The sequence below is a fragment of the Stenella coeruleoalba genome (genome assembly GCF_951394435.1).
Source record: "Stenella coeruleoalba genome assembly, chromosome: 20".
Taxonomy (NCBI): Eukaryota; Metazoa; Chordata; class Mammalia; order Artiodactyla; family Delphinidae; genus Stenella; species Stenella coeruleoalba.
Window position 1 is genome coordinate 10042030 of NC_137166.1, and position 21308 is coordinate 10063337.

A 21308-nucleotide genomic window follows, 5' to 3' on the forward strand; every position below is an offset into this window, starting at 1 on the left:
CTATGTATTTATTTTTCCCGCTAAAACACTAAAACTATTGTGTTGAGAACATGCTAGGTATTTGATTAGTGTTTGATGTGAATGAAAAACCATGTTTTGAAAGCATCTGCCATGTGAATTCTAGACTGGAACTTGTAGGTCATGGTTTCAATCTGGTTACACACTTTCACATTTGATTTTCATAATGATTCTAGGACCTAGACAATATGATCCTCCCCATTTCAGTATGGGAAAGCTCAAATGCCAAGCAATTTGCCCAAATTTGATTCCCAGTTTGCAAGACTCCAGAGTTGGTGCTCTCAGTCTCTGCACATGTGGGTGCATATGCCTGTGGTATGTTGGGGTTTCACTCACCCCTATCTGAGTCACTCCCGTGTTTGGGTGTTTGGGAGCCAATTTGAATAACCCATAGGACCTGTTTCCCAGCATCTTTGCTTGGCTGGTAGTAGGAACTCTGCTCATTCTGCTCAAGGCAGAGAATGCAAAAACATTTATGTCTTAGACAGTTTAGGCTGCTCTAACAAAGTATCATAGACTGGGTGGCTTATAAACCACGAAACCTTATTTCCCAGTCTGGAGGCAGGAATTCTGAGATCAGAGTGCCAGCGCGGTCAAGTTCTTGAGAGAGCCTCTTCTGGGTGGCAGACTGTCAATATCTTTTTATCCACACAGGAGAGAGAGAGAGAGAAGCAAGCTGTCTCTCATGAACTTATAAGGGCACTAATCCCATTCATGAGGGTGCCACCCTCATGACCTCACCTAATCCTGATTACCTCCCAAAGGCCCACCTTCTAATGCCTTCATGTGGGGGAGGGGAGGGTTTCAGCCTATGAATTTCAGCCTATGAATTATGGACATTTAGTCCATAACAACTTATTTCTTTTCCCACAAGCAAACCTGGAAGTGAAATATTGAGGTCTGTATATTATCTGTTTTTTTTTTTTTTTAAAAGAAGCTACTGAATATTTCCTAAGCATCCCATTTTCCCAGCCCTGGCAAACAGGAGTAAGGAAAGGAAGCTAATGTTTATCATGCTCACTAGGTATCAGGCACTATGCTGTGTGCTTTCATTCTCATGAACAACACCCACTCAGCTTAAAAGACTGCATTCAGGCATCACCTCCTCCATGAACAGTTTCCGGGACATCATCTTCCATCACAGAGTTGGCCCCTCCCTACTTTGCACCCCACTCTGCCCCCTAACATTGCCTCTCTGAATCCTTGTTACATATCTTGGTGTCCATTTCTGCCCTTCCTCTAGACCTGCTGTACAAGATGGAAGAGCATCAGGGAACCAACATGCTTGTTAGGAGTCACTTTCATCCAATGATGCTTGGAACTTAATGGAGAAATACACCTTCCTCACCAAGTGGGACAGCTCCATGGTCTCCCACAGCGGTCACCTACTCACCAACCCACGCTGAAGTGGCTTCTTCCCTTCCTGTTTTACATTCCCTCTCCCCAATCCGTGCTTCTTGGGATCACCTCCCAGTACTGCTGACTTTCAAATCCTTGTTTCAGTGTCTGATTCTGGAGGACCGAAACCGGGGCAGGGGAATCAAGGAACTTGACGTCTATCTCTGCACCCCCTTTAGGCTCATCTTATATCCCTCCTCCCACTGAACCCTACATTTACTCTTTGTAATCACCTGCCACACCCGCAAGCTTTCATGTCACACCATTGTACATGCTTGTTCTCTCCCATGGAAATCCAAGATTATTCACTTGTCATTCAAAGACCTCCATGCCCAGTTGGGACTTCCCATCATGCCTTTCTCCAGCTCCACTCCATTTCCACGTGAGTGTATTTCACCTACTGTTGTACTCTCCTTTCTTCCTATACGCCCTTCAATGTTCCCACCTTCTTGCTTTCACACTGTTTCCTTCTGCCCCAAATGGCTTTTGAAAGGTTTACCTCCATTTGTGCTCTAACCTCACCCACATGGCTGAAAAGAATTTTGTTCCCAACTGCAAGACCTCTTCCCCACTCTCAGAGTTATAAGGGAAGATGTGGATTTTAGTTTAGATTCCAGTTTTTCTTGCTGGACTGTGTTTACATGTGACAGCACACCACCACTGGCTATGTGAGGCCATGGGCCTTATATGGAGTACATGAGCATTAAATGAGAACATAATGAGAAAATCCTTTGCACAGTGATCTTGTAAGAATTTCACTGACAAGGTGACTAACTGTTCTACCTTGTAAATTCAGGTTTATGTATGTGGTGTTTTATTGACATGGGACCTAGCTCTAATTTTTTTGGCTTCCTGCTGAGAAATATAGTAAATACAGCCAAGCCTCCCTAATCATGAATTCCTCCTTCATGAAATCTTTCCCCTTGGATATTCACTTTTGTGCATCTCTTTGATAACCTTGAGGATGTTAGATCATGAAAATGAAAATGGTTGAGGTGTGTGAGTTTTGAAATCAGCACTTCACTGAACACTTGGATCGAGGGCCAGACAAAAAAATGCTTCTTGGTGTGCATATTATTTGCTACAAAGCAAAACAAATGGATAAACATATCCTTGAAATCAGAGGAAAGGGAATCCCTGAACCGTTTCTAGTGAGAAGGGATAGTCATTGAAATGCATTGCATTTTACCCTTATTTAAGCCAAGATGCATGGTGGGGTGGTTAAGAGCGTGGATTCTACCTTGGCTCCAGATCCTGGCTCTGTCACTTCCCAGCTCTGTGGTCTTAGTGCAAAACCTCAGTCTTCAGTTTTTTCACCTATAAGATGGGCGTAATGGTAAACCCCACCTCTCAGGGCTGTTGGGAGGGTAAGAGAGTATACATATAAGCGCACACACACACACATATATACACATATATATCTTTTAATAGCGTATAGTAGGTATCATAAATACTATTATAATTATTGTTATTCTTGTTATCATTACTATTATTACATGATGCCTTTAATAGTTCTTTTATTTAGTGGTGTCTTATTTTCTTGCTTGAGGGAAGCCGAATGTATTTTTAAAGGCTTATTTCATCTTGACTCCTGTTTTCTATACATAGCCTTTAGTTTCTCATCTGAAGATTCTTCTATGACATGTTTTTTATATTTTCTTTTTCATTCACCCATGCCTTGTGTTTTAATATTGGGGCCATTTTTGCAACAACTATATATGTGGAGTAACACATGCCAGGCGAGGTTATGCTATGCTGAATACTTTATTCATATTTTTTTATGTAAACATAATTTGCTTTGTAGGCACAATATAACAGAAGCTCTAAAGCCACAAATACGTTAGACAATGTTTCAGTTCCCTCCGATCAAACGTAAATTACTGAGAAGCCTTCACAGTTCCTTTAAGGCAACCTGAGACATTCTGTGTACTTCCTTCAGAAAAACAGTCAAGTGACAGCAAACAAGATGCTTCGAACGAGAGTGTGTTAAACAGTTAATTTTGATACTTTAATTTTTTTCCCTATTCTTCATGGCATAAGTTGGTCTTATTGGTCAAACACTAGTTTTCTCTTCTCATTCTGTATACCAAGGAGACAAAAGGGTTTTCTTTAATTAACCAGCATAATTTGTGATTATTGTCTAAACCTTATAGTTGAAAAAACAGATTTGGGGAAGAATGTCTTTTCATGCTAATCCTCTGGATGTAACAAAGGCCGTTTGGATTCTGAATGGAGAGTTCCGTCTCCCCTGGCAAATAAGAGGCCTGGTATGGCCAGTGGGTCTCTGCTCCTCCAGCCCTAAAAAATGCCATCTTTGGCCAGCTCACCAGCAATGTCACTTGGGTAACGGCTCCTCTTAAGACCTCATTGAGGGCTTGGTTATGGGAAAAACATGACCAATAGTACTGCATTTAGCAAACATGTTGGGGGGATACAACCTCTACATTATCTTTCTAAGTGACCCAGAGAAGAGAAGTTGATGTTGGTGTGTTCTTTTGAGATGCTCTCATCCCTGGGCTCATGAGGTGGCGCCGCCCTCTCTCATCTTCATAGCTTACGTGTGCATTCACAGTGAGGAGACACTTCCTTCAGGTGAATATTTGGCATAAATAAGTCATCATCACAAGCTCAGGATAGGAAAAAAAGAACATGACTAATGAGGTGACGTTTGTTACCAATGGACTTAGGGAATAAAACAGGTAGTTGCTGAAATGCATTCATTGCCATCTTGGGGGAAGTGTGGGGTGTACCCTAAGGCTCATTGGTGGAGAGGTCGGGCAATGCAGGAGCCCTCGGAAGTCTTCCAGAACGCAAGTGAGTTGGGCTGCTAACACCGCGGGCTCCTTGTGTCTCCGGTTTGGTCTATGAGTGGTGGAGTCCACCCTCTGGGCCAACAGGACTGGGAGACGTGGTGAGGAGCCCACCCCCCCTTGGAGACACTGGGCCTCTTGTCCCTCCAGAGGGACTGTTCACCTCAAGCTGGGTCAAGTGCGGTGGGGCCGGGGGGGGGGGGTTCCTTAGGAGTCTGGGAGCTGGGAACGTAATCAGGGTTGTGCGATCAAGGAATTTGGTACCGGATTTCCAGAAAGCAGGGCCTGGCAAAGAGTGTGCACCGTAATTTTATATTTCAGAGGAGAGGAACACACATTTGGCATCAGGTACCAAACATCGAGTTTTGTATCGCTAGTTTGTGACACGTTGGAACACGCTTTGGCAAGAAGAAAGATACTCACTGATTTTTTCCCCCCAAATATGGTCTACAAAGGAGATCTTTCTTGGGGGATCCAAGGTAAAGGCTGCTATTCAGTACCAGGAAATGAAAAGAGCAGAATCGGTAATGCCAATGGCAAGTGTGCAAACATAGGCGAGTCTCAGTAATGACTTTGAAATAGTCCCACACCTGGTGAGTTTTCTTAAAATTAAATATATGTGGCGGGGAGAGGATTTTGCTCATGAGATATGGTTTCAGAGGAGGGACCTCTGTGGCTGGTCCTCATACTTTGGCTGTTGACCCATCTTCTATCCTGAAATATCCACATCTATCTCCCTGTGTTTATGGTTAAGAACCGGTGAAGGAATCAAGCATCAGAGGGTGAGGGGAGGTTGGTTTAACCTTTTGACCGTGAAACACCTGAATGAATGTAAGGAGGTTGCCTCTTCAGTGGGAAGTAGGACAGTACAACTTGGAGAGATCCTAAACTTACGGGCTTGTGAAAACCTCTCCTGGCCTACCCTCTTTCCGCCAGCCAAATTGGCAAGCGCTCTTTGCAGAAGCATGGGCGGCTGGCAGCAAAAAGTGTCATTGGCCTGAAGAATTCTAGGACAGTGCTCTGTGATAACACCTTTCAATCCAAACTTGTCTTTGCCCATGTCTGGTCTCTTAAGCAATGGACCTGTGGACTTGTATCAATTTGCAAGGCTGTTCTAGAACTGTCGAGAAGGACCCAAAGATGGATGGTTTTGAAACAGGGGAGTGGGGAGAGTGTAACACACAGATGGGGGAAGGACATAATACTGCATGGAATGGGATTGGCACTTAATTTCAAAAACAACAGTGATCAACAGCTTTTTAGCTCAGCTGACAGCAGACAGACACAGCACACACTGGACTACAGCATTTGTTCACTGGGGCGCAGAAGAGATCTCTCAGCCGGGTCCTCTTTCTCCAGAGCATCCTCACGCCCTCCTGCCCGGGCCCCGGGTTACTGGATGAAGGGCGTCCTCTCCTTGTTCTCACTGTCACCCTCGTGGTCCTCCTCCTCTTCGCCCGCCTCGCTGGTCTCTGTGCTGTCATTGGCCATCTGTAATGCAGCAGAGGACTTCTTAGAGGGTTCTGCAGTCTGTCTCCTGCCTTCTTCAAGCATCTGATGAAGGCCCTTGAGAAAGATTTCTCTGAGGGCTGAGCGCTAGGGTCACCTGATTCCTCAGGAAGGCAGTGTGGTACCAGGTGACTTGTGTTGGGCACCCTAAGACGCAGGCTCTGAGAAAGCATTTGACTGCAAGTATTTGGAATTGGGGAGATGATTCCAGAGCTTGGGAGATGATCCCAGGAAGCACAGGTCAGAGTGAGGAAAGGAGACAGAAAAGGCAAGGAAGCTGGCACGGGATATGTTAATAGGTCCTGCCATGGGCAACTGGGCTCAGTCCTGCTGGGGACCACTGGGGGACAGTGGGGGACACATGAGCAGGGGAGAAGCCAGGGAGTGCTGATTTTGTGCATAACCCAAGCCTCTGCCATGGCCAGAGGACGCGCTCAGGCAGAGAGGGGCGGCGGCCAGCAGGAGGACAGCACCGGCGTGCAGGGGAACCATGAGTGCCGAGGGCATGGGTGGGCATTGACAGCGTCCACTGCGCCGACCGGCCAGGGTTCAAAGCCTGATGCTGTCACTTCCTAGGAGCCAGAAGCACACTAGTAACAAATGTGGGTTTATCCACTTTGTTGTCTATATTCCCCCATGGGAACGTCCTTTCTGTGAAGATGTGGACTCTTTCTGGTTCTGTCCATCCATCCATCCATCCATCCATCTACCATCTATCTACCTACCCACCTACCTTCTTGTCATTGCTAGTACCTGGCACACTTGTCACACCTCTCTGAGCCTCCATTTCCTCCACCGTTAGGACGAGGATAAACCCACCTGCCTTATAAAGTTGTCATGGGAGCCAAGTGAAACAAAGGGAAATGATGTACTTGAAGCATCTGGCAAATTGCTGAGCACACGACAGATGCTCAGAACATCCTAGTCCTATCCATTTACAGCCCCCTTCAGGAACGGTGCCTCGGAGTTCTCTTCTTGTCCTAGACCTGAGCTAGGTAATTTCCCTTGACCCCTGAACCTCTGCTCTCCCCACTTATTCTTACAAACAGGAATCATCTCCTGAATCTCAGTCCCCCCGCCCGCACCACATGGCTGATCTGGAGCTGGACTTCCCTCTCGGCCACAGCACATGCAGCGCCGTCCCTCCACCGCCTGCCTACTCAATGCCTGCTTTTCCTCTTGTGCTCAGCCCGCTTTCTCAGGGAAGCCTTCCCAGACTTTCCTCACGGGAACAGACCCCCTCCTGCGAGCCCTTCTTTGTGGCCCGATCCAGAGCTGCAGTGTCCCATTTCTGCGTATGGCTTGTTGATGGTTGTCCACCTGCCCCACCTCTGGATCTGTGCAGTCTGGTGGCAGTCTCTGTGTCGACCGCCACACCGCAGAGCCCCTCAAGGGACCCTTGCAAGAGTGTCTGGGATGTGAGTGTGACATGCTTCACTCCTGGTGGGGTCCCTGCGTGTAAGGGTATTGTCCTGGTAAGAGAAAACAAAAGCCATGGGCCCATCATGAGGCATTTTGGAGGCAGGTGGCATCATGCTGTTGGGTATCTGAATGTGAATTTATTAAATTTTACCAGGAATTTCTCCCGCTTGTGCAGCCAAGAGTGAGCAGGTGTAATAGACACGGGTGTGGTCTTGTCCTCTCCTGACCTCAGATTGCTCCTGAAACGTTCTCACCGGAGCGTTTTCCTTTCTTTATTAGCGTTCATCCCATTTGTGACTAATCCCTCACTTGCACATTCGTTTCATTACCTCTGGTCTCCCCCCACCAGCCCCAGCCCAGCAGAGGGCTTCCTGTACTTCCCTCCATCCCACCTGTGCCTACACCAGATGAACCGTCTGGTGTTGAACTGAGCGGATACCTCTGCTTTTGACTCACCAGCGGAGTCGGGGTCTTTTCTACATCCAGAATTAACTTTCCAATGTTCCCTCGGTCGTGGATCCGCTGCATGGCCTCCTTCACCTGAGAGACAGGGAGAGAAAGCGCCAGTTAGATGAGATGTCGCCCAGGTGGCAAGAGGCCTGGAAAAGCCAAACCACCCTCTGTCCACCAGGGGGCGCTGCGGTTCAAGTTTAGCAGCTAAACTAGCAATGGTTTCCAAAAGCGCGTGCAAATAAATTCTGGTTGTCACTCACACTGTCTGCAAGCGACTCGGTTTCCTGAGTCTAAAAAATGAGAGTGATAGCTCCGGAAATAAACAGATGAACATTTCTTAAAAAAAAAAAAAAGGCTGGGGGAGGAGGGTCCTATAGAATTCCAAGAGTTAACACGCTGCCCAGGGGCCAGGAACATTAGCCAGAGTAAATTTTGACCAATTAAATTATTTTTCAAGGGTCATTTTCGCCCTGCTTACCTAAGTGTTATATAACTCTGATTCGTAGTTTGGCTAAAATGACCCATCACCGAGGCTGAACTACATTCAGGAAAATTCCCATGGTTCCTGGTTATTGAGTGGAAATTTTGTTTCCACCTAAGCAGAGGTTTCCCCAGAACTAGTATTCTCCCCAGTGAAGAGGACCTTCTGTTTCTTTTCAAGTGATGGGAGCTTGTCAGACAAATATCAATACATAGACGCCTCCTGGGACCCTCTGAAAAAAGCAGGTGTGTGATGTAATCTGATGTAGCCTTTGAGCCTTTCATTCTGTTGCTGTATGGAAAATGAACTCTAGGGGGTGCTGTGAGGATAAAATAAAATAAGGAAAGGGCAACAGAATGCCAGGGCTTGGCATGGGTAAGTCCTCCACATCTCTTAGTGAAATCTAAATGGAAATGCAACATTTCTTGATTTTAAAAAATGCGATAGATCTAGTTGAAATATTTTTCCTTAAGTCTCGGATTTTTAAGTATTTTTGTTCATGCATTCATTCAGTGCACAAATGTTCACTACATGTTGCTTATAGGCTAGATGCTATGGTTTATTTTAGGCATATCTTTTATTGATAGCATATGTTTTCATTTAGTTTTTTTAATACATAAATTTATTTATTTACTTATGGCTGCGTTGGGTCTTTGTTGCTGCACCTGGGCTTTCTCTAGTTGCAGCGACCAGGGGCTACTCTTCATTGCAGTGCGCGGGCTTCTCACTATGGTGGCTTCTCTTGTTGCGGAGCATGGGCTCTAGGTGTGCGGGCTTCAGTAGTTGTGGTGCACGGGCTTAGCTGCTCTGCGACATGTGGGATGTTCCTGGACCAGGGCTCGAACCTGTGTCCCCTGCATTGGCAGGCAGATTCTTAACCACTGCACCACCAGGGAAGTCCATTTAGTTTTTTTTAACTATATCTGAAAGTATTTTCTTTTAGTTGGCAAGTTTCTCCCATTCAATTATTGTTATGCAGGTAGATTTAGTTGTGTCATCTTTTACAGAGTCAGATTGCTTTTTTTTTTGAATTTATTTTTTATTGAAGTACAGTCAAATTATAGATGCTATGGTTTAAAAAAAATTTTTTTTTAAAGTAAGCTAGGGTGTCTGCCTTTGAGGAACTCAGTCTGGGGCTGATGGAGCAGTGTTTGCTATATAAAAACCAAAGCCATTTTCCCATTTGAATAAAAACTTGACGGAGCCATTAAAATGTGCGTATTCGAATTGCTTTTCTGGGACTTTATCCTAAAGACACAATTCAAATGATGGGGAAAAAACTTACCACGCAAAAGATACTCGATTGTTTTCAATGGCAAAACCTTGAAGCAACTTATATGTCACAGAATAAGGGAATGGTTAAGTAAACCATGGCTCTGACATTTATCTACTGAATGGAAATGTTTTGTAGCTGTTAAGGTGCTAATTATAAAGAATGTACAGCAGGATTAAATGTCTTTATAATATTGTTAGATGAGAAAATCGAGGTGCATATTTTTATTTACATCCCCATAAAAACAACGGGCATTCTAAAATAACTAGAAAGGGATTTGGATATATGATAAAACATTATGTAGGGGGAATGGGTGCTTTTTAATTCTAATGTCCAAACATTGTTATCTGGTAACATATTATCAAACTGCTGTTTGATATAAATTAAATGTATCTTTATTTTTTAATTTTTAAAAATATGTATTATTTATTTGGTTGCGCTGGGTCTTAGTTGTGGCAGGCGAGCTCCTTAGTTGCAGCACGTGGGCTCCTTAGTTGCGGCATGTGAACTATTTTAGTTGCTGCAAGCATGTGGGATCTAGTTCCCCGACCAGGGAATGAACCTGGGCCCCCTGCATTGGGAACGTGGAGTCTTAACCACTGCACCACCAGGGAGGTCCCTAAATGTATCTTTAAATGCAGTCTTTGGATAAGCGAGCATTGGTTAGAATCAACCTCTTTTAAAAAGACTGACAGTGTCATGTGATTGTTGAATTTCCTCACCCTAATACATAATCCAGGAGATTTCTCCTATTTCTGTGATGAATGATGCTTTCCAAATGCTTTTGTATTCAGTCTTAACAGCAGCTACTATTTACTGAGAATCTTTAAATATCGTGACAGACAGCTTCTAAAACAGCTCCCAACCACCTCCTGGGACTCACAGTCCTGTGTAGTCCCCTCCACTTAAATGTGAGCTGGACCCAGCTACTTGCTTGTAACCAACCGAATACAGCAAAAGTGACAAAATGTCATTCCAAGATGAAAAGACAACCCTCACAATGGGAGAAAATATTTGCAAACGAAGCAACTGACAAAGGATTAATCTCCAAAATATACAAGCAGCTCATGCAGCTCAATATCAAAATATAAACAACCCAATCCAGAAATGGGCAGAAGACCTAAATAGACATTTCTCCAAAGAATATATACAGGTTTCCAACAAACACATGAAAGAATGCTCAACATCACTAATCATTAGAGAAATGCAAATCAAAACTACAATGAGGGGACTTCCCTGGTGGCACAGTGGTTAAGAATCCACCTGCCAGTGCAGGGGACACGGGTTCGAGCCCTGGTCCGGGAAGATCCCACATGCCACGGAGCAACTAAGCCCGTGCACCACAACTACTGAGCCTGCGCTCTAGAGCCCGCGAGCCACAACTGTTGAGTCCATGTGTCACAACTACTGAAGCCTAGGCGCCAAGAGCCCATGCTTCGCAACAAGAGAAGTCACCGCAACGAGAAGCCCGAGCACCACGACAAAAAGTATCCCCCGCTCGCCGCAACTAGAGAAAGCTCGCGTGCAGCAACGAAGACCCAACACAGCCAAAACTATAAATAAATAAATAATTAAAAAGAAAAACCAAACAAAACTAACCTACAGTGAGGTATCACCTCACACCAGTAAGAACGGCCATCAACAAAAAATCAATTTCTTACCAGTTAAAAATAAAAGACTGTGACTTCTGTCTTCCAGTCTCTCTCTTGCTCTGACTCTTCTTGCCTTCTTTTTCTTTTTTTTTTAAAGGCTGACGTGTTTTTATTTATTTTATTTTTTTAACATCTTTACTGGAGTATAATTGCTTTACAATGGTGTGTTAGTTTCTGCTTTATAACAAAGTGAATCAGTTATACATATACATATGTTCCCATATCTCTTCCCTCTTGCGTCTCCCTCCCTCCCACCCTCCCTATCCCACCCCTCTAGGTGGTCACAAAGCACCGAGCTGATCTCCCTGTGCTATGCTTGCCTTCTTGTTCTGATGACACAAATGGCCATGTTGTGTGCTGCCCTGTGGAGAAGCCCACATGGCAAGGAATGGAGGGAGAACTCCAGCCAACAGCCAGTGAGGAACTGACACCGTCAGTTCAAAAGCCTGTGAGGCCCTGGATCCTGCCAACAGCCAACGAGAGAGCTTGGAAGCAGATCCTTACTCAATTGAGCCTTGAAATGATATCACAGCCTGGGCTGACACCTTGGCTGCAGCCTTGGGAAAGACCCTGAGCCGAAGGACCCAACTAAGCCCTACCCAGATTCCTCACCCACAGAAACTGAGATTATAAGTTGGTTTAAGCCAATAGGTCTTAGGGACAATTTGTCATGCAGTGATAGATAATTAATACATTGTTACCTTGAATGTATAATTCTTATCTTGCAAGATACATATTGTACCCATTTTACAGATAAGTACCTTAGTTCTCAAAGACATAAGCAATTTGTCCAAAGACTACATGATTATTGGCAACAGAAATGTGCTTCACACTCAGATTTGGCAGACTTCAAAAACCAATGCTTTTTCCCAGTTCTGCCCCGATCACGCTGCTTCCTTTGATTCTCACATAATGGTTTCCCAGAATTCAGTTGTTTATTACCCTGGCAAGTCATTAAGCACCTGGAAACTCCTTGGAGATTAGGAACAGTTTTTAAACTGCTTCTCCAATAAGGTAGAGCCCAGGGAAACCGAAAAGGTGTTTTCTTACCAGTTAAAGCTGACTAAGATGCTAGAAAAAAGTTCCCAGCTGGGCAGTCTGTAACCTGCATATTTTTGGGACATTGCTTTCTGAAAGGGACTGACTCCTTGAAGTTCCTTATATGGGGGTTGGAGAAAGGATTAGGAGTCTGATCCCCAGTCATGCTGTTTGAGTTTACATCCTCTTGGGCTGCTCTTGGGGATGTGAAGAGTCTTTTATGACAACTCTCAGAGGGAAAGAAACTACCATTTTTTGATCAATTCTTTATGAAGCACAGCGTGAGGCATTTTACATATCTTGCTTCATTTTATCTGCACCTATACTCTTAGGTGAGTATAGGCATCAGAGTTTCAACAGAGAAGAAACCCAAGGATGAAAAATCGCAGGAATCTGTCGCAGGTCGCCCTCTGAATGGTGTGGGAACCACGTAGGAATTGAGAGAGGGAAAGTTGCCCTTTTCAGGACTCTGGAAAAACCCAAGATGGGGCTCTGCTGTCTGCATCCCAAAACTTCCCTCCAATAACATCATCAAAGGGTAAAGTCTGCAAAGAGAGATTTTGCTCCCAAGTTATCAGTTTATGAACTGAGGTGCCTGGGTAGGTGACAGGGTACAGAAGATGGTGGTGACAGCCTCCAGAAAGCTACTGGTCTCCCTTCTCGCTGCCAGGGAGATTTGTCTAAGGCACTCTTCTGCTTAGAACCTCTCCCCATTGCATTCAAGAGAAAAGTCTAGTGGACGTGGCATTGCCTAATACAGTCGCCACTAGCCGCGTGTGGCGCTGAGCACTTGAACTGTGGCTGGTCCAAACTGGGGTGTGCTGGGAGTGTGAAATACACAGCACACTTCAAAGACAATCATAATGAAAAAGAATGCAAGCTCTCTCCTTGACATTGATTAAATATTGAAACAATAGCCTTTTTAATATCCTGGGTTAAAGAAAACATAAAATTAATTTCACCTGTTTCTACTTTTCTGCCTGTGGCTACTACAAAATTTAAAGCTTTGTGTGTGGCTCACATGATAATTCTGCCAGACAGCCCTGGACTCGGTTTCTGGGAGCCGATGTCTGTTGCCCTTTCTGGCTTTGTTGCTTCCTCTTCCCCTTGTCTACCCCCCTCACTCCCATCACTGGAGACACATCTGGACTTCTCAGCTTTGTGCTGATGTAGAAACCCAGTTCCTTCCCACAGTGCCCTGGTCCTGGAACTAACTCAGATTTGTCTGTTGATTTAGATGTGAACTCTTCTAGGAAGCTGCTCTCACCGCCCACCCCCGCCCCTCACAGTCTGGGCTAAGTGTCCTTTGGGCTCCCCCGGCACCTGGACCGGCTAGTAACGTCACCCTCACCCCCAGCTTAGAACTTGCCCATCAGCCTCTCCTGTACGTTGCTGTGCAATAGAAATATGAAGTGAACCATGAATGGAACTAACATTTCTCTAATTAGTCACAGTAAGAAGTGTAAAAAGAAGCTGCTGAGATTCATTTTAAAAACATATTTTCTTTAACCAGATCTATCCCAAATATCATCATTTCAGTATATGCTCAATACAATCAAAAGTATGAATGAAATATTTTATATTCCTTTTTTGGTACTGAGGTTTTGGAATCCGTGATGTAGTTTACACTTCGAGCGTGTCTCAGTTGAGACCAGCCACACTTCAAACGCTCAGGTCTGCCGTGTTGGAGAGTGCAGCCATAGACGGCAGGAAGATGGCACCAATCTCAGGGACCCCAGCGCAAAGGCGTGTTTGGCACATGACAGCCTCCGGAATGAATGAATGAATGAACGAGGAAGTTGATTTGAGGGGAGAGTGAGACTCACGTTGCTGAGCCATGCCCAGAGGTTTCTGTCGGGTGTATCCCTGGTCCCAGTGCCCCTGGCCCAGGTAGCTGTATCTTGGTGGCCTGCTTGGTGCTGCCTGGATGGCCTGGTGGAGTCTGTTCATAAACAGGGTCATGGTCCCCCACACCCAGTCTGAGACGCCAGTGCCAGCTGCGTGACTGGCCAGAGGCTGGATTTCCCAGGGCTAGGGATTCTGGCCACAGTCAGTCCATCTCTTCTGGAGCTGGTTTCCCATCCAGACAGCGGGAGGAAATTTGAGTCATGTCATTCAAACACTTCAAGAGGCCAAGATCCTGAGCACAGAGGCCATCTCAGTCTTTTCTGACACTTCTTGTCCCTGGGAGGCTGCCTTGATAAACCATCCCAAGTGGATGGGGGCAAGAGGCAGTGGGAACATCCCTGATTCCTAGGCTCTGCTTTGGCTCGCTAATGTCATTCCAGCAAGTCATTTCACCTCTTTGCCCCTCATCTTCTTAATATCTTAAATGATGATAACTCTTCTGTCCATCCATTCATTCTGTCACTTATCCAGCAGTGCCAAAGCCCTTTTCTAGGAGTTGTGTGTGGAGTAATGATTGAAACAGACATGCTCTCTCTGCCCTGAGGGAATCACAGTTTCCCTTATTAAATAGGCTAATCCATCATAAAGAGTTTCACAGTCTAAAAAATGTGTTCCTGATTTGTTTATTTCGCCCCAATGGACCGCAACCCATCAGAGTTGATCTTGTACCATTGGTTGGTGGTTCAACCAAGTCCAGTAGCATTTAAGTTGGTGTTCAAGCATGACCCCTGGGGAAAATGTGACTGGCTCAGACCATGTTCACAGAGGAACACTAGTTGTGGTCATTCTTATTTCTTTCTGCAATGGATCTAGGAGAGGTGGTTTTCTGGAAGTCTGGGAAGATGATGGTGAGCAAACACCTACAAGATCCTCTGCGTTCATAAAACTTACGGTCTTACAGAGACACAGACTTAAACAATCAAAGTGACTCAAATGAATGTAAGATTGCCGTTGGATAATTCCAAGATGGTGTTATGAGAACGTGGATAGGGGAATTGACCTGGTTGGGAAGATCAAGAAAAACTCCTCTAAAGAAGTGATAATTGAGCTGGATTTTAAAGGATGAGTAGAACGTAACTAGGAAAAGAAGGGAGAGAGGGCCATTTGAAGCAGAGGGAGCTGAGTATGAAAGCAGAGACTGCAAAGATGCCAGAGGGCATGAGGACAGAGAATAAAAGTGAACCTGGGACAAGATGCTGGGAAGGTTGCCTGGGGCCGATGGTACTACATTCCAAGGAGTCTGCAGGGGTGCGGTTGCCCACAGCAGATCCTACAAATCTACACTATCCAGTCACCTTCTGAGTGGTCAGTTCCTTCACACTTGAGCAATGAGGGTTAACATTGCTCCGTCTTTGTTTGGGGTTTCATTTAACGTTTCACGATATTCCATTTCTTTTTCAGTGGTGTGAAAGGCGTAAATTCATTAGGGTACAAATGATACCACTTAATAACCAAACCATTTGGCTTGTGCTGTGACTAGTAATAAGCCTAGCCATCTAAAAGAGGAAAAAAATTAAGATGCATTATCCCACGGATCACTGTGCCTATTAGATGATAAAGTAAAAGCTTTGAAAAAGAACTGAATAATACTCTAATTAAGAAACATCTACCAAACTCTTCTCTGGAAGATGACTCATATTAAGGACGTCCATCTTTGGGAGGGATTGATGATTGCTTAAAGCCCAAAGTGGGTATTGAAAAGTAACACGTTCATTGCAGGTAGACTTGAAATCTGGAATTTGTGTTCTGTCAGGTAGCTGTGAGAGTCTAAAGAGAGTGAGCCCCGAGATTTTGACCTACGTGGAAGAGTGACTGAAAAAATAAAATGTCAGGGGCCATGGATTGATCCACTGGGAAGGCAGAGAAAAGATTCAAACACAACTTTTTGGGTTAGTTGCAAGTGGGTCTTTGCAATAATGCAGGGCGTGGGGAAGGGTGGGGCATTTAAGGAGGTGCTCACTCCCAGGGTCATTCGAGTGGTGGTTCAGCACCTGAGAGTGAGCACCTCCTTAAATTTTGCACCCTAGTCATCTCTCTTGCCCCATCCCAGTTCTGGCACCACAGAATGGCCAATGTAGATGATCCTAGAGGATTTTTTAAGGGGCCACTGGTAGGAGTACCGGCTTAGAAGAGGTAAAGAATGTTCCGAGAATGAGGAAGAGGGAAGGCAAAAAAGCAAGACAGTAGGATTGGGATGAAGTAACTGGTCCTTTTTCCCTGGGAACTTGGATGGCCCTGACACTGATGACCACATATGTATCATGGTCATTAGGAGTTCAAATGAAATAAACATTGAGTTAAAGCCAGAGCTGTTGTGCAGAAATCTACAGTCCATAATCAAGCCAAACTATATATTCTTGTCCAGCTGTATTCCAAACTAAAGCAAAAGATGAAAAAAATCTAGTGAATTGCCTCCAACATTTGTTTGATCTTATTTAACAATGTTCCCCAGTGTCGAATTTGGATGGTGGAGTAGGATTGAAGTGGACACTTGTGGATGCTTATTCCAACACATAAGTGAGGTCCGGGGAGGAGGATAAAATATGCATGAGATGGTTCCTGTCCCCTGCGGAAAAATATCTGTTGTACAATCTGTAAGAGAGATGTTTGAAGTGTGATGGGCGTAGAAGAGGAAGCAATTAGAATTGGGAGAAGGATGAAAACCCGGGGAAAACTCTTGGCAGAAGGGTACTATTAGACTGAGACTTGAGGGTCAGGGAGAAGTTTGTCACTCAGCCAAAGAGAAAGACATAGAAATAGTCTAAGGAAGTATTACTTATGCAGAGAATGAGTCACTGATGGCCACCAGAGCCCTGAGGGTGATGCTGGCGACTATGCTTTGAAAATGCTCTTGAATTACTTAAGATCCTCAAGTCTGCTGGGAATGGGTTACATCATAAGGAGCTCCTGCCACTCCTGAAATCCCACGTGACAATGGCAGAACTGACAAAATGTAGTTTCAACTGGTTCTTGCTTCAAATCCTTTAGCAAAATCCTCCAACCAGTTAGAGAAGCTCTTATTTCTGCTTGGAGGACTCTAGTTCCTTACTAATGATGTAACCCCTTTGCTTCCAGAGAGTACTGGTTTTATTCATTCCCAGGTGGATAATGATTCCATTCCATGGCGCCTGAAAGTTTTCCCCTGGAACAGTCAAATGTGAGAATTATGGAAAAGGGTTAGAACCGTAAGGAGGCCAAAGACCTTTCAAAACCTTGAAAGGTCTCATCTTTTCAGAGGGGTGACAGCCAAACCTGCTAACATGTAGGAAAGTACAGTTTAGAAGGCCCCTTCCGTAGGCTTTAAGGGAAAGGGCTTGTTTGCAGGTGTTTGGGGGCATTTCAGTACCTAAGGGAATAGAGATAGCATTGACTATGTCATCTAGACGTGGCTGTCATTTAGATGAGTGCTGGGGTACCCAGGGTGCAAAATTAGAGGTGGCCAACCGAGGCAGGTATGCCTGGGACAAGTTGTTTGGGGACTGTGGGTTGCTCTAAAGTAACGAGTGAAATAAAAGAGTGATTGTGTAAGAGGCATTTGCAAACAAAAAGCTCTTGTAAGAAGCTGGTTCTCCACCACTTGGAAGGGGGGTTTCTTGTGGATCCCCCCCCACTTAGACAGGAAGGAAGGGGAGGGCTATATGTTTTGGGCCGTAGTGATTTAAGAGTCACCACCTGCCCGTAGGTTATATTAGGAGAAGGTTAGTGTCTCAAGAAAAGAGCTGAATCTAAAAATCAGGTAAATGTAAAGGACGAGGCAGAGGTGGCACGACCATGGGGTGGGGGGGGCAGTGCTCATTCACATCACAGCAGCTGACATATGACGAATGCTTAGCAGGTGCTGTCACCGAGCAAAGCACTTCTGTGCTTGATCTCCTTTCCTTGCACCAGCCCTGTGAGGCGAGTGGGAGTTTGTCAATCAGGTATACATACAAATATTCTCCCTTTTTTCCTTGAGTCCGTGTTGCTCATGGAGTTTCATCTGCTTGTGGTTCGAGGGGAAGATCTCTGTGGAAGTGGGGTCATAGGATGTGTGTGCAGAAGTGCGAATCAGCGTGTTACTCAGGCGACCCATGGCCCACGGTGCAATGAGCCTGATCTGATTGTGATGTGAGCAGAAAAAATTAGAAGCAGAGTTACATGCTGGAAATGCAGTGGAAGGCTGGTTTCATTTTGGCAAAGAAACGTCAGGATGTAGTGTGACCCAATGGCTGGTGGTGATGCGTATCCTTAAATTAAATCGCAAACCTGTCAGGTGAAGAGAGAGCCCAGAGATTAAACTGTATCTCGCTATCACTACAACCAAGTAAATAACAGTTTGCATATGGACAAGAACCTGGAAATCCTACCTTGAAAAATCACACCCGGTCTACAGCAAAACTAATCACTGTTTGCATTTTTTTAAAAATTATGAACGCATGGTAATGTTTGGGTATTGTATTGGTTTCCTAGGGCTGCAGTAACAAAGGACAACCAGCCAGATGGCTTCAAATAATAGAAGTTTATTCTTGCACAGTTCTGGAGGCTAAATGTCCCAAGTCAAGGTGTCAGAAGGATGGGTTCCTACCAAAGGCTCTGAGGAACAATCTTCTCCGTGCTTCTCTCCTAGCTTCTGCGGGTTGTTGGCAGTGCTTGGTGTCCTTGGTTTGTAATCACAGCACTCCAATCTCTGCCTCTGTCTTCATGTGCCATTTTTCCCTGTGTTTCTGTGTCTCTTCTTTTCTTACACGGACACCAATCATACTGGACTGAGGGCTTATCCTATTCCAGTATGCCTTCATAAGAATTTAACTCTCTGCAACGTTGTAATGTTGAAATACATCTGCAGTGACGCTATTTCCAAATACACTCACATTCCAAGGTTCGGGGAAGGACATGAATTGGGAGGGGCACTATTTAACCGAGACAGGTAGTACACCTTTAACTTTTTTTTCTTATTAAACTATTTTGATTATGAAATAAAACACACACACACACAGCCACACAAAACAAATATATAGTTTGTAAGCGCTCAGGTCAAGAAATAGAACTTTGTTGGACATCCTCAAAGCCTCCCCCCACCATGTATTCTGTGCCAACCTCAACTTCCTCCCCTCCTCCAACTATTACCACTTGTATTCCGACTTTCAGAGTGATCACTTCCTTGTGTTTCTTTTAGTTTTTCGCCTGACTGTACTACCCTAGGCACCATAGTTTTATCTTGCCCATTTAAAAAATGGACAAGTCCTTTTAAATCTATTTCTTCTGTTTTTTTGGTGCTGTTCCTTGCAAGGTGAAGAGCCCAGGTTGTTTGGTGGTGGTTTCCTTCGCACTGTGTGGATTCTGTGGATTGCAGATAGCTGGTATTGTCCAGCATGGCCCCTGTGATCTGTATTTCCTCCAAGTTGGTAGGAGGTTTGATCAAACTAAGACTGTAGGTACTGTTGTGTCCTCTGGGAGACACACAATGGCTGGTTGACCCTCTTTTCCTGATAATCAATGCCTGACCCATTAATTTATTTGGGGTTGTGAAACGGTGATATTCTGATTCTAACACTCTGTTCATTTATTAGCTGCCATAATTTTTAAAAGAGATACATCCCTTCATCTATTAGTTGATTACGAGTGGTAAACATCTCATATAAGAAAGGGAGACTAAATAATTGATTCTTTCCTTATTTTTATTGGTAGCAGCGGCCTTTTAAAAGGAGCAAAATTAAGGAAACTGAATAAAGCTTTATGGGTAAACTATTCACTAATTGAATAGTTAATATTTCTTATTTGATATTTAAAAGGAAAAAGTTGGAGCAAAACATGTCCATCAGGGAGGGCTTCCCTGGTGGCGCAGTGGTTAAGAATCTGCCTGCCAGTGCAGGGGACACAGGTTCGAGCCCTGGTCTGGGAAGATCCCACATGCCGCGGAGCAACTAAGCCCGTGTGCCACAGCTACTGAAGCCCGTGCGCCTAGAGCCCGTGCGCCACCACAAGAGAAGCCACCAGAGTGAGAAGCCTGCACACGGCAACAAAGAGTATCCCCCGCTCGCCGCAACTAGAGAGAAAGCCCGCGCGCAGCAACGAAGACCCAACTCAGCCAAAAATAAATTAAAAACAAAAATCTAAAACAAAAACAAAAACATGTCCATCAGGAGTAGGATGGTTGAGGGAATTGCAGGATATCCCTGAAAGGTCACCTCATCCCATTTCTTACCGATGTGATAAGGAGAGAAAGTAATTTTATATTCAGTGTGATCACACCTCTGTAGAATATATATTAATATAAAGAATAAACAAGAGCTTGTATCAACCCAACTACCCTGGGTATATCTGTGGTAAGGCTAGTTTTCATTTTCTCCATTATACTTTTTGTGTTTTTTCTGTTTATTTAGTTTTAAAACCACTTTATTAAGGTATAATTGGTATATAAAAAGCTGTATGTAATTAATGGTTACAGCTGAATGAGTTTGGGGATAAGCGTACACCCATGAAACCATCACCGCCATCAAGGCCATAAACATACCCATCACCTCCCAAAGTTTTCTCTCACCCTTTTTATTATAGTTACTATTTTGAGGTAAGAACACTTAACATAAGCTCTACCCTCTTAGCAAATGTTAAGTACACAATACAGTATTGTTAGCTGTGGGTACTATGCTGTATAGCAGATCTCCAGAACTTACTTATCTTACATAAAACTTTGTTCCCTTTGACTGCCACATCCCATTCCCCCTCCCCCCAGCCCCTGGTAACCACCCTTCTACTCTCTGCTTCTGTGAGTTTGACAGTTTAGATTCCACATATGTGACATCCTATTGTCTGTGTTTTTTAAAATGTCCACAGTGAGCATGTGTTCATGCAGAGTAAGTTTTAAAAGCAATGGTGGGTAAAGCACCAACTCCACTTTGATCATCGCAATAGTGAAGGGAGGTTACAGAGCAGGAGTGGAAGGAAGCTCATCAGGGCGGGGCGTCTGGAGCCTTTCACAGGGAGGTGTAAATAACTCCGAAGTAAAAGGAACCACCAGCTATGCAGGAGAAGCCATGTGCTGTCATAATCCGTGGTCTCATGTGCCAAGTGTCTTTTCCAGGATGTCCCATCAGAGGAAGCCCCATCAGAGCTTGTGCCATCAGAGGACGCTCCATCAGAGCTTGTCCCATCAGAGCTTGTCCCATCAGAGGAAGCCCCATCAGAGCTTGTCCCATCAGAGCTTGTCCCATCAGAGGAAGCCCCATCAGAGCTTGTCCCATCAGAGGAAGCCCCATCAGAGCTTGTCCCATCAGAGGAAGCCCCATCAGAGCTTCTCCCATCAGAGGAAGCCCCATCAGAGCTTGTCCCATCAGAGCTTGTCCCATCAGAGGAAGCCCCATCAGAGC

General features: G+C 44.7%; 1 protein-coding gene and 1 long non-coding RNA gene across 3 annotated transcripts in view; one reads left to right on the forward strand and one right to left on the reverse strand.

The window, feature by feature from the left end:
• Positions 1 to 21308, forward strand: part of LOC307178707 — a 369464-nt gene that overhangs the window by 62257 nt on the left and 285899 nt on the right. The window lies entirely within an intron of this gene.
• Positions 5619 to 21308, reverse strand: part of VAT1L (vesicle amine transport 1 like) — a gene marked incomplete at its 3' end in the record, with an annotated part of 143702 nt that continues 128012 nt past the window's right edge. Inside the window, exons 8-9 of the mRNA XM_079907165.1 lie at positions 7614 to 7697; positions 5619 to 5717 (exon numbers count right to left, since the gene is read on the reverse strand). Of these exons, the coding sequence (XP_079763291.1) occupies positions 5619 to 5717; positions 7614 to 7697 (183 nt within the window). The remainder of the gene's footprint in view (positions 5718 to 7613; positions 7698 to 21308) is intronic.